This window comes from Manduca sexta, unplaced genomic scaffold, assembly GCF_014839805.1.
Source record: "Manduca sexta isolate Smith_Timp_Sample1 unplaced genomic scaffold, JHU_Msex_v1.0 HiC_scaffold_330, whole genome shotgun sequence".
In the NCBI taxonomy this organism is placed as follows: Eukaryota; Metazoa; Arthropoda; class Insecta; order Lepidoptera; family Sphingidae; genus Manduca; species Manduca sexta.
This window is the reverse complement of record NW_023594353.1, coordinates 2,198-16,160: the sequence shown is the minus strand read 5'-3', so window position 1 is coordinate 16,160 and position 13,963 is coordinate 2,198. Positions and strand designations below refer to the sequence as shown.

At 34.6% G+C, this 13,963-nt stretch overlaps 2 protein-coding genes across 2 annotated transcripts; both read right to left on the bottom strand.

The window, feature by feature from the left end:
* Window positions 1-692: 692 nt before the first annotated feature.
* On the bottom strand, window positions 693-9,971 carry LOC119192876 (cyclic nucleotide-gated cation channel-like). The gene is made up of 13 exons (XM_037446621.1): window positions 9,802-9,971; window positions 8,666-8,735; window positions 7,473-7,604; window positions 6,930-7,140; window positions 6,504-6,682; window positions 5,662-5,739; window positions 5,210-5,317; window positions 4,556-4,697; window positions 3,382-3,524; window positions 2,766-2,939; window positions 2,133-2,360; window positions 955-1,056; window positions 693-773 (listed from the first exon to the last, which is right to left on the bottom strand). Exons 1-13 carry the CDS (start codon window positions 9,936-9,938, stop codon window positions 693-695), a joined length of 1,785 nt encoding a protein of 594 aa, XP_037302518.1. The 5' UTR covers window positions 9,939-9,971.
* A 395-nt stretch (window positions 9,972-10,366) lies between these two features.
* Window positions 10,367-13,554, bottom strand: LOC119192875. The gene is made up of 5 exons (XM_037446620.1): window positions 13,469-13,554; window positions 12,387-12,540; window positions 11,856-12,105; window positions 10,761-10,865; window positions 10,367-10,371 (listed from the first exon to the last, which is right to left on the bottom strand). The coding sequence occupies exons 1-5, from the start codon at window positions 13,513-13,515 to the stop codon at window positions 10,367-10,369; spliced, it is 561 nt and encodes a 186-aa protein (XP_037302517.1). The 5' UTR covers window positions 13,516-13,554.
* Window positions 13,555-13,963: the final 409 nt, after the last annotated feature.

The window sequence follows — 13,963 nt, the reverse complement described above, 5'->3', positions numbered from 1 at the left end:
GTGTAAACAACAGTACTACCTGCAACAAAGCACTATACACAGATTACGTTTGACATTGGAGTAGATTGTTCCTTGTGTAATAACGTTCGCAGGTACATTTGTACGTAGCACGTATAAGCTCGTTCTTGCACACCGTAGCCACAAGCTACACATTGCCATAGGAGAGGGCACACATTGGGCATATGTAGCGCATGTAATCTAGTTTTTGAACGCTATAGTTAGCTACGTATTTTGTCATGGGGAGAGGGGCACACCTTGGGCGTGCGTAGCGTATGTGAGCTAGTTTTTGAACGCCGTAGTTACAAACTACGCGTCGCTATACGACAGGGAGCCTCAGGTACATATTGGGCATACGTAGCGCGTATAAGCTACGTGCGTAGTAATAGGAAAGCGTACTTTTCAGTATCCTGTGGCAGTATAAGCGTATACGCGCTACATTTGCCCAATATTGTGAAACTATTGTCATTTTTAAAAAAAATAATAAGAAAAATTATACCGATACGTCAAGTCATTCAAATGTCTTCCAATAAGAACAAACCTTTACATTCTCATAAAACAATTCCTTAAAAATCTTCCAAATGGAAGGCATAAAGGTAAACAGATCCATACCACAACCAGATCTGTGATGCCTGGCGCTATATCAGAAGTGCCGGTGCCAGTAAACACCGCTGTGCCGAAAGCAAACGACGACATCATTGGGGGTGCTCGTGCTTTGCATCATTCGTCATAAACACTTTCGTCTCCCAGTAGATTAACAGTGACATCCATGAATTCTGGAATTAGGGGAAACGTCCGAAATTCCAATGTTTATAGCCCAAAGCAAAGAAATAAGCTAATGTCACCCTATAATTCATAACCAAAAAGTAATCTATAAGTATCTAAAATAAAAAAAAGTCTTAAATTTAAACACAGCAAAAATATTTTTCATGTCATGAATGTAAAACAATAACTGACCTGACGACACAATGTTCTTGGACACGCGAACAAAAACAAAAAACAGCCAGACCAATAGCAAAATATGCAGAACAGAATGAAAAACTTCAATAGACTCAAGAGCTGTAAACAATATATATTAACAATTCCCTTAACCAAGAACACTCAGTAATGAGGCTATTTCAAAATAATAACCAGTAAAGTATTCTACAAAATGTTTAGTTTCAGAATACTTGTTGGATTAAAAACTTAAAATAAAGGGATGAAGCTTACAGTAACGATGTTGATGACAATGATGCTTATTATCATAATATTATACTAAAAGTCATTGACGGTTATGATTTGAAAAATTGATCACAATTTGCGTCAAAATTGATTAAATGCTACTTCTTTCCTTACAATCAAATAAATTGGTACGATTCCATCATATGTCCCAACAAACACTCCTACTTCAGTATAAGTTTTCGTTATTTTGTATCTAATATTTGGGATACAACTTTATATTTTAAGAAACGCAACGGAAAGCGACTAAGATATAAAGGAATTTGCGTTTTACAAAGGCGTTTCAGTTTTGTGTCAGATATTTAAATTGAATCACATTTAAATCGTTCCTCAAATTCCCAAAATTATTGAAAGTATTATACGAAAGGAATGAAGGTTTACGAGAAATTAAATAAAGTTGTGTTAAACCATTTGGGATTTCGCGATTCAAGATATGTAACATGGCATGGGAACTCCAAATATCTGAGTGCTCAAGCTAACTACAACTATATTTATGTGGTGAACCTGAGATTAGGTTGACCAGCAGCTCGACGCGAAACCAACCCACATTAAACAAGTGTGGTTGGGAATGAAACAAATCCGAAATTATTAATGTTTTCTATACGGCACAGCAAAGTGACCCCACTGCACCTGATGGTAAGTGGGTGGGGTGCAATAGAATATCGACTGACGAGAGATGATTACCGCTTCACACAATTATGCCGGCCTGTTAGAACCGGATATACACAGGCTGATCTCAGAACGCAACACATTTACGTGGGCCACTAAGTCGGGTTTTAACAATTGGAGTGTCAAACAATTAAATATTTAAAGCCATACTACTATTCCTAGTAAACGTTATTTTTATGAATTGAAAAATAACTTCAAAAGATAATGTGATCGATTCTGTGAGCATCCAGTTTAGCCATCAAACTCACCTTTACATGACTGTTAAAATTCTTCTCCCATTTGACGAAATAATCCCAAATATGCCACACTTGCAGCACGGGGAACAACTTGGCTGCTTGTCCAGCCACCGTTTCACCATTAGGATCCAATGTATCGGTAAATATGTACACGGGAAACAAAGATATGATGTCTAAGTAAAACCCAAATGAAGACATTTTCACTTCTGTTATTTCTTTTACTGTTTCTTTTCTAATGTTCTGTAAAAATAGTTCAAATACTTCTAAATTTAACTCCTCATATTATTACTCCTACAGTTGTAATTGCCAATTTATTATGAATTATTTTGCATTTACCAATGATTGATCTAGTAACCAAAAAATCAGTTTCAAATCTATCAAAGCTACGCCCAGCCTAAAAACGGTAACAAAATTATTTGTGAAATACCCTTAAACAATAAGCCCGGTAGTCGTTCTAAGTTATAATACAACTCTAATAATTCCTTTTGAGAAACTTTGAAACAAGGAATCACTACTAAAATTTAACTTTAGTACCTTAGGATTCAATGCGATCTCTGTATGTTTTAGCAATCACTAATTACATTATTGATATTAACTAACAATAATACCTAACAAAATCTATTTTACCAAACAACATTACCTTACCTTATCAATAATGGCAGTTGTGAGCTGAACGTAAAGGTTGAGTAGCAAGCCGGCGGTGACGATGGTTCCAAGGACCTTCTCCGCCTCGAACTGCCTGTTCGTGATGGCCGAGTAGGGAGACATCGCACATACGTACAGCACTATTACAAAATGTGCCAAATCACACATGTACGTCTGTGAGGCATATATTGAACGGAATAAATAGAGGGTAGTTCATTTAGCTATTGCAGGCCTTCATGACGACGCAAAAAAAGAGGTGTTATAAGTATTTTGCATGTATCTATTTAGCATAGTAACTCCCGAAGAGATAAACTGATTTTGATATTTTTTTTAATTATCTTGTTACTGTCGAATAGGTAAACTAGACCATACTTGATAGAAATGAATGTTATGTGTTACACGCAGGCTGAGGGGGTAGCAAACGAAGCAGCTACCAAGAGCCTCACACTTGCAAGGGTTACAAGGAAAATATTGCCGTCCTTCGACAATCAGGTAAAAAATAGGAAAAGAAATACCAGATACCGGCCAAAGCTTCTTATTAGCCAAGGCCCTCACTAGATACATGTCTGTCTATGGTTTTTTTTTAATTATTACGTTATATTATGATAACACTTACGAAATCCGTGTTAGGTTCCAAAATCCACGGAAAGTTTGATCTGAGACATATCCGAGGCGCATCAATAGTGGTTACATTACTGGTCACCTCATACAGCTCTAAATACTCAGTCGTAAATTTAGGTAGCCGAACGTTATTTTCATCTGAAAATTAATTCATTATAATTGCGATGATTAGAAACCGGATTATATGAAACATAAAAATCCTTAAATATGCATAGATATGTGTACGAATTCTTTAAGTTTGCAGCATCCCATTTTTTTAGCAACTGTATGCAAAAACTGAACTGCCGAGACGAATGTCCACAGGTTCAAATCCCAAGGGCATACACCTCTGACTTTTCAAAAAAATCATGTGTGTATTCTTTGTGAATTTATCGTTCGCTTTAACGGTGAAGGAAAACATCGTGAGGAAACCTGCACATCTGAGAAGTTCTCTATAAAAATTTCGAAGGTGCGTGAAGTCTACCAATCCGCACTAGGCCAGCGTGGTGGACTGAGGCCTTAATCCCTCTCAGTAGTAGAGGAGGCCCGTGCTCAGCAGTGGGCAAGTATATAATACAGGGCTGATATTATTACATGCAAAAACTACCGGAAACTGACAAAATATGCAAATGCATATCCGGTCTCTATTTATGAGGAAATCGCTCGCCATAAGACATATTTTTAATAATATAAGCCTGCAACTGAGCTAGTGGGTTTTCATGATTAAAGGCATTGTACCATCCACAATACTTAACATGTGAAACCTTCGCAATAACAGCTCTCAGATTTGATACACAAGAAAATATCACAAAACTATGTTTGATATCTTGTGAAGTCAAGAGAGGTCTAGAGATTGAACCCAAAACATCGAGTCTAGTTTGCAATTAGTCGCCTATTGCGATAAATTGTAATAAATATAAACTAAACATAAAATAAAAATCTACATATCTACCGTGTAACCACCGTTGTGTGTAAACAAAGAAAAACAATTTCATATTTCATTGTCCACGAAAAGCCGCATTCATCACAATAACATCAATATTAAAAGGTATTTCGGATCAAATCAAAATTTGTAATCTAACAAATTGATTCATCATAATCATCAAAAGCTCGGCCGTTACTACAAACTAGTATAACAATAACCAATCTTTGTCCAGTGTAAATGTGCAAACAAGTATAACCCTTATAACCTCTGTAATACATGTGAGAATCATCTACGAACGTCGGGTCTTCTTCCTCGACGCCGACCAAATTGTCTTTGAGCACTTTCATGGGCCGATAGCGAGTTCGAATGAGCCTCGAATCCCCTTTATCGTACTTCATTATTGATTCCTAAAGTCAATGTTTCAATGTAAGTTGTGGTTGCTTTGATTTATACATTGGTTTCGTCAGATTGATATTATTTAACTTATGTGTAAGGAATAAAAACCAGTTAAATTGATTAATAGTAATATTTTGTGATACTTGTGTAAATAAAATGTAATATAGAGAACATATAATATAACTGATTTCTCATTAAACAAAAGTTGTAGTAATTTCTTGACACCAAATCATAAATCGTTTAAAGTTTTTTTTATCGTTAGTATTTACCATTGTTGGTCATGCTGTCTGGTTTTGTTGAAATAGAGGGATAATTAACTAACTTATTCTGTGTATTCTTTTTTTAATTTACATCACTAAAATTAATATTATAATAAGAATCGAAGGAGGTCGCTGGGTGCATGCCGCTTCTAATAGGTCGATCTGGCAATCTTTAGAAGAGGCTCATTTTCTGTGGACATCCTGCGGCTGGTGATGATAATGATGATGGAAATTAATATGTTTTAATGTTATTAATATGTTACCTTTCTTCGGCGTGTTTTGCTCAGCCTGTCGTTGATTTTGTCACGAATATGACGCAGCATAGCGGGATATTCAGATATCACTCGCATGAAGTCAGTCCGACGTAGTACCTTACAATTTTTATTTATAAATAGATCAGTATCTGCACAACATAATAAACTGTTTTAAACTTAAAGAAAATCTGAATTGGATTCCATAAACAACTATTTTTAAAATCCCAGATAAAAAGCCATAATTCCTGAGTTTTGGTACTGGCATTTCTAGTTGAAGACTTTAGACATTAATTTCAATCTTGAAAAGTCTTTTGCAAACCCCGTCCCATAAAATCATAAATGTGTTGTCAACCTGAGAATTAAACCCGAGATATTCCAGTCGTTTACAAAGAGGTCATCATAATAAATGGTTTCAATCGTAGTACTGGTATACAATATCATGGATCTGATCTTTACAATACCTGTAGTTCGACGTACGTAGCCGCTTTCACTGTTACCTTCGACGGTATAGAGTAGAAAAGGCTCAGCTCACCCAATACCTAGGACAAAACGCCATACATGTGTTCGAGTCGAAACCACTTAGGTTCAATTTTAAGTTTATGTATCGTAGTCCTGGTTTTTCAAAGCATCACATAAGATAGAAAATTAATTAATGATATCGTTATATATAGACCACAACATGAAAAATTGACAATTGAACGAATAAAGGTGTATAATTTAATCTTGTATTCAGTCCGGCTATAATTTATTTGATAAAAGGATTTTATCTGACGATTGAATCAGATAAGAAAGGTATAGAAAAGTCAAGTTTGAATTTATTTTTAAAATAAAGAAACCAATGTTTGAAATACGGCAATCGATTTTCTATTTCTAAAGACGTATTAGAATTGTTATTTCAAAGCGCTTGCTTTTAAAACAATTATATACTAACTATAATTTCCAAGATACGCGTACATCCATTAACGAGAACACAACATGTCGACATCTCTATTTAATTAAATTAGTTTAATATGGACTAGTATTTAGTATCCAACATACATATCTAATTACTCATTGTACCTACTAATAAATTACTAGTTAGGTCTTTTACAGACTGATTCATTATAAATTATATAGAAAATTCTGCTGTAAATTATAGGCGTTCAGATACAGAAATCGATTGGTAAATCAGCGACAAAACTTTACTTAGGTGTTATGGCAGAAACGACGCTCTACGAAGCGTAACACATGGATTATCTCTTTCCAAATGTGTCACTGTCAAGTACAGTATCTCTTTCTACAGAGTGCGGAGTTCTATACTAACCGTGTTTTCTTTAAAAGCAATCATAGGGCTTTCATCATCTTCATCAGACAACATCTCAATGATGCCCCTCTTAACGCACATCATGCCATTTTTGACCACCCCCTGACTCCAGATCTGCTGTCCAGCGAGGTAAATCTCATGTTTCATGAGTAGAGATATTTGTCTCATGAATGCTTCATCTATAATATTTTGTTGAGTATACTATAATATATGTAGACGCTACTGGAATCGACCCTCTCGATTAGAAGTCGATTCTATCCCCATAATGGGCATAAATTCTAATACAGTATAACTTTATTTTCTCCCTTTAAAATGTAATAAATTCACAGACATATAACTCCAAAGCCCACTAGTGACGTCTCAAGTACCTGCGCTTTCACAATAAAGAATCATTTCAAACCATTAAGAAGGTTGTATAACACTCACCCGTATCCCTAAACAGCAATGAACTATGGAAGTATCCAACGTTGATATCAAAGATCAACTCCATTTGCAAAGGCTGTGGCAATTTTTGCAACTGTCTAGACGTTAGCACACCATCCTTCATCTCCCACAACAACTCTTTGTACTTCTTTGCCTGATCCAGTAAGCAAGGCTGAACTCCTCGAAATCGTAAATAGTTCACCATGTGATGATACTGAAGAAGTTAAAGATGATGATTATAGTTAAATCTGGATTGAAACAAATTACTGTGTATCGGATGTTCAGGCTTCCATTAACTTAGTATAATGGCGTACCATACCTTCGTTTGATATATTTTGACTGGCATAAGAATTGAAATATAAAAAATATTCAGGAAGAAAGTAAAGCTTTCAGGATTTGAAAGAAACATTTACATAATCAAATTACACTTCATTTTCTATCACTCGTAGTGCAATAAAGTCACTTTCTCGTGTTAAAATAATAGAATATTATTTTGAAATATCTGAACCTTAGAACGAAAAAAATTGATTTATAAATCTATCTAACCCGATCAACAAAAAGAGCTCTGCGACTGTTTTCCAACACCAACTCCCAGGAAATAGCTCCAATGAACCGATATCTCATGAAGACGAAACCAAACAACATGAGAAATGACGTCAACCATTTCTCGAGGTCATACTGAAAACAATTAGAAGCACAAAATTATTCACTTTTTATTTAAAAGTACATCTTACATATATTTATATAATTATTTATTTAAAAGTACATATTTGATAGCATCACACACCATTCGATAAATTATTTTTCTTTTTAGTAAATTTTAAACTTTGTCAATGAATTCATAAAAACACCTTTTAGTAGATATAATATGTTCAGTGATATAAAATCTTGTTTATAATAAGCACTTAATGGTAACTAAGAACTAAATACCCTGTCTTTGCTAATGAACAGTAAGTACTTAGACATACTAATTAGCAAGAGCTACATTTCCCTGCACTCGTCTTCTAAATAATGTGAGGTTAACTACCACAATGTCCCATAACTGCCCTAGTTAAAATATCCTTTACACTAAAACACGCCTTTTCAAAACTGGTAATTCTAGATAAAAATAGACAAACATTTTATATTTCAAGGATATATCGGATTTACGATACACATTTTTTGCTCTCCGATGACTGAACACTACGAAACGTACAAAGAAATCCGTGAACAAAGTAAAATTCCCCGTACTTGAATTTTGTAAAGTTGGCTACAAACGGTTTTACCGTGCGCCTTTTGGGTAGAACTGAAGGCGCTTTGGGCTGAATAAAAGAACTGGCCCAAGGGTAGGTGTAAAATATTCAAGTTGGATCGGGAACAAAAACTTTTCAACGGCCAGTTGCACTTTTGTTTGTAACCTACATTTGAAAATGGACGTAGAAATGCAACCTTTGAATTTATTTTACCTTGTATTTTAAATGTAAGAACGTAAATGTAACATTAAACTACAATTACATAACATTATATACCACGGATTAGATCTCTCAGATGGATGACTTCACGGTGGCTGATAATAAAAACTAAGGCAAATCTTCAAACATTGAGGTAAAATGTATGCAAGTAAAAAATTATTACATTATCCGTGAACAAAATTAACATAATGACATTATTCATTGTCGAATTCATCCCAACAATTTACAAGTTAAAATAAGGAATATAATACAAATCTACAATTATTGTTGAATAAAAATAATACCAACCAACGGAAAAGCGTCTCCAAATATAACGTTGTATAGGCGGCAAGCGCAATAATACCAGCACGACTTATAACTGCAAAGAAATAATAAGATATACACAACATCCTGTCCATTTTTTCGACTTGGAGTTAGCAGGATTGCTATCACACTAATATTTCGCCAAATACTATAGATCCGATATCAAAGCTAGCTAAAATTCACTAGACTATATAGTTATTTTTATTTCCTCCCTACCACCTGGTAGGAACTTGCCACTGTCACCAATGAATGTCGGCAATGCCAGGATCAAAGCAAAGCCGCTGCTAACCGAAAAAATTTCAAACCTTCACTCTCCAGAGTTCACATGTGTAATAATATCTCTTTATGCAAAATGTATTTAAATTAAATATTAGTTCTTTGCCAATAATCTTCATTATAAGAAATATTTCCGTTCATTTTCTTTAATACAAGCAAATATGAAAGTCCCAATGAATTAATCATATTAGTCGCGAGAAGACTTTAACGGTAATGCAGATGAAAAATTAATTATATTCTTCTTTATTATGTAATCCTGGTATCACGCATTATACCTTTAAACATATATGTTTTTATGAATAAAGAGAACCTTTACCAGCGTAATATTTTTGGGAGCTTTGGGAGCTTATCATGGAATACATTATTGGAAGCTTTAAAGCAAGCTTTAATGAACGTATTTTATTAATGTTGAAAGGTTATTAAAATTAACCTGAGTGATTAGTGAACGCCATAATATTGTAGAAACATACCATGGGTTCGTTTTGGCAATTCTAAGTAAAACAGACCAATAAAAATCTGATGATTATTTTCTACGAGACGAGCTATTTGACTGATGGTGTCACAAATGCCTATAAATAACAACAGGGCATTGTAATATCCTTGTCATCTAGAGACAAATGTTTAGTTATTTCCCAGTTATTATTTTCCAGAATTTGCCGTGTATAGCCATCATAACGCAGGTTAGAGACCAGAAGCTAAGTTCGTTTAACTTTACTTGCTTTGCTAAGGAAATTACACATAGAACTATATAAGAATGTATACCAGCTTTGCGAACTAAGCTAAATGAACTTGGGTTAGTTTACGGATATAACTAAAGACCGCAAATTAGATTTCCAGTACATTACCTATTAAACTTTAACTTCCGAGAAGCTACTTCTCCAGGTGATCCGTCCAACAGAAGACTAAATTGTATACTTTTAGACTGATGAAGAGCAAACCAAAGGCAAGTGGATGCGTGCAATATGAGTATTACTGTCAACATGTGTTCCAATAGATATAAGGTTTTTCGAGAGGTGCGCATCGGGTGGGAAATATGCATTTATTAATTCTTGTATCAAAATACCACTTCACGGGAATATGAAGATTTCTCCTTTCATACAAAATGCCCCAGTTAAGTGGAGTGGAAGGGAATATTGATTAACGATATATCTCCAATCGTTACAATTATGACGGCACAGGCCGATTCTATCGCGACATAATTACGTCGGCCAATATGGCGAGTATACCTCTTGTATACTAGAAAGGCTAATAATTAATAACTAATGCTAAATAAGAGTCTTTATTAGAGCAAGAGAAGCTAAAACAATACTTGTTAGACATTTTGTCTGTTTGTTTGTACACGCATCATTATAATATGTTTGTCCTCGCGAGCAAAAGCTAGTAAATAAATATTTTGCTTCGGCGTTTTCTTTAGCCTGTAACAAATTTACAATTTCTGCTACCCCGTACTGTCAGCAAAGAACCCTTTAGAGTTTAAAATCTATAATAGAGTACGATCCACAAAAGAAAATGAAAATATTCTTTGCATTTGTAAAAATAAGGAACGCTAAAATACTTCCAATATTGCTATATGCATAATTCTTCCCGAATAATTCATAGCTAGTAGCAATGTTAACTAAGAGACTGGGAGATCATGGGTTCTAGCCCAGATCAAAAATATTTAACGTTTTGTTTTTTAACACAATAAAAGATAAGATTCTTTCTGCAATACGCTTAAACAATTTAATTGCGCCGAAGCGACGCAACATTGGAGTTAGAAAAGGCAATACGTAACTATATTTAATAAGTACATTATAATACTTACATGTTCCTTTAATGTCTCCAAAGAAAGTAAAGAACCTGTAAATGCGTCCAATGGCTAGCCATCTTCCTAACATCAACCATTCACATTGATTTTCTTTGTATGTAACTGAAAGTGATTTGAGATATTTCATACGAATGTAATCAGATTATTTTGTATTTTACAAGTGATTAAAGGAAGGAAAAAGCTACTCTCCATGTGGTAGGCGTTATATCCGCTTATAGAAAGCAACTACAAACTGATAATTTATTTAAAAAACTGTATAGGTCGACGAGAGCAAAGTAAAAAAGGCTATCTGCAAAATAGCCAGTTTACAGGAGAAGATAGGAGTGTTATTTTTATTTCTCAGGCAAATTTTTTGTAATTTTTTGATATATGTTTATTGTTTATACTCTTAACAATTTATTTTATAAGTTTATAGAAATAGTCCTGTTTAATTAATACGATAAAGCAATAAAAAGAAAATTATGAATTTGTATATAACTATTTACCTTGCACCCGTCAAAGTATAGGTGACTTTATTTCACTTTAAGACAACTATATAGGTATCAACCATTTAGATATTACATGAAGAGGCAGACAATTCTAACCCAAATATAACTAAGTGGTTATAAATTGATTTGAACTTATTTTCAGTAAGTATTTGTACACAATATTTGATAAATAATATGCAAATTCAGTCAACATAAATAAAAGCATACAATATATTCAATAGGTCAAGACTTATAATTAACATAGACTTCAGACAGCTACATACAACAGTGTTAATAAAACAATTACGTATATAAATATGGTATATATTTGTGAATGGCAACACGCACGACACGCAACACTGTAGCGCTACACGCAACACTGCAACGCAACACTGTAGCGCAACACGTAACCCTGTAACGTAACACGTAACACTGTAGCGCAACACGCAACACAGTCGCGTAACACGCAACACTGTAACGTAACACGTAACACTGTAGCGCAACACGCAACACTGTAGCGCAACACGTAACATTGTAGCGCAACACGCAACAGTGCCGGCGACAGCGCCCCACGTACCGTCCGCATCACACTAGCTAATGATATAGAATATAGAAAATCTCTTACATATAATAGCCAAAGGTGTCAAGGAAACGACGTCATAAAAAAGTAACAATAAACTCCGCCGATGTACTCTCATATAGAGACGGACTAAAGGCCAAAACATATGGACCAAATGAACAAAGACATCGGCAAAGAATATCAGCTCTCCCAAGATAATGATCGTGGTGAAGTTAGACCACGTGTTGTTATCGAAGAAGTATGCTAGGAGCAAGTGGATCACGAACGTGGTAATGACTGCCAGGAGAACTGCGATCTGGTGAAGAAAGGTTTTATAAAGGAAAGAGGCAAGAGGTTAGTGATGAGATTTAAAATCATATTCCATAATGTATAAGGTCTATATTAAGTTTTAAACTGTGACTGATAAAGATAAAATAATTTCATAATATTACTTTCACTGACTTTTACGAGAACCTTATCTTCTAACATGGTCGAATTAGACTGACGAAACGAAGATGGTATTACTGTTTACAATGTAGCCAAATATGACTAAAACCTGACTTAGAACTCAGGACTCCTGTTTGTTTCATTCCTTACCTGAAACCACACATTCCAAGGCGTCAATAACACAATCCTTGTAATTCTTCCGATGCGTCCTTCCCACAGAAATCTACCTCGTAATTGATCTTGTTTTAACTTGGGCAGGTAATGGCGGCTTCCTGCATGACTGGTTGCAGTTGTTGCCAAGGTCCTGAAAGAATAGCTTAGTTTTAAAAGTATATGAGATGGCTTTTATCTCCAAGCCTGTCGCGCATTGTTCATATCTACCGCAAAGTACAAGCGACGTCGGCGTCAATAATCATCATCATCATCACCATCATCACCATCATCACCAGCTGTCGAACATAGCCCTCCCTTAAAGATTTCCAAACCGACCTACAGTGGCTCTAAAATGTTGCATTTTAAGATTATCTACCGAAATTGGTACAAAAGATCATACAAAATAGTCTAACATTACAATCGATCTCAAGGTAGTAGTTTTCATCATTAATTCAATGACGATTACAGTAAATCTCAAAATAAGTGTTGCTCAAGTCGAGAATCGAACTCAAGACTACTACAGACACTTAACTAAAGAGGCGATAAACAAAGGCCACATAAATTATTATTCCGAACGCAGCATTTTGTAAAAAGATTTTCCTGACATTTAAAAGGGTCGACGGCAAAAATAGAATGGCATTATGAATAATTACCTCGTCTTATTCTCAAATAAAAATACTTTAGTCGTGACAAAATCTAACCAGTTCATTACCTTGGAAAATAATCAAAATCAAACTATTTCTTTTTGGTTCTTATTTACAGTTCCTAAAACGTGTTATATGGCATTATTTATTAGAGATTTTTGTTTGCGACTCCGTCCGCATGTAAATGTTTTTCCAGAATGAAATATCAGTGTGCACTTTCGCCATAAAATGAAAACCTTAAGTGCTTTTACGATCCTATCTCTAAAATTTCATGCACTCTGCAAATTAAAATCCCAAATAGCAAATATACCCGAAAAAGCTTTTGGCCCATTTTATAGTTACATGACATAACAACTCTTTACCAAATACCAGCATAGCAACGTCTAAAATCTAAATAACAGTTGCTACAAACGATAATTAATTTATAATTCTTACTCCGTCCCAACAGTTCCCAAAGAGGGCTCGCTAATACTCCTCAGCATTTTCGCTATATTTTATTCAAAATTGTTTCGAGAACAAAATATTTTTTATTCCATTTTGCTAATGTTACAGCGTGGCCTACTGGAAATCGTGAGTTCTTTATTTGAAAGCTAGATTACAGTTTGCTGAGTTTAATTACGCAATTAATAATATTGTATATGTATTCAGACCTACCATTCCACTGACGGGCATGAGCGTCATCTAGTAATGAAAATTATTCCATGCAAAAAATACTATATGTGTAGCAAAATAAAGACCTATTTATATCAACGATTATTATTTAAGGTATGTCTTAAATCTCTACGTTTATCATCGAACCTCAAACACAAAACTGGAATAATCTAACTGCTTACGCAATTTCGGTATACAACCAATCTTCCTTTTAACTAAATGATTAAAACCGAAAGCCATTACAATTTTATGTGCCATTTGGGTATTTCGGTAAAGCAG

Bases quoted from the DNA above. Each gene is read 5' to 3' on its own strand.
- LOC119192876 (XM_037446621.1), bottom strand. From the start codon at position 9,938: ATGTTGACAGTAATACTCATATTGCACGCATCCACTTGCCTTTGGTTT. The intron at 2,361-2,765 runs GTAAGGTAATGT...CTATTTTTACAG, and splicing joins CAACTGCCATTATTGATAAG to AACATTAGAAAAGAAACAGT. The intron at 774-954 runs GTCAGTTATTGT...CCCTAATTCCAG, and splicing joins CAAGAACATTGTGTCGTCAG to AATTCATGGATGTCACTGTT.
- LOC119192875 (XM_037446620.1), bottom strand. From the start codon at position 13,515: ATGCTGAGGAGTATTAGCGAGCCCTCTTTGGGAACTGTTGGGACGGA. The intron at 12,541-13,468 runs GTAAGAATTATA...CTATTCTTTCAG, and splicing joins TTGGGAACTGTTGGGACGGA to GACCTTGGCAACAACTGCAA. The intron at 12,106-12,386 runs GTAAGGAATGAA...TTTCTTCACCAG, and splicing joins CTTGGAATGTGTGGTTTCAG to ATCGCAGTTCTCCTGGCAGT.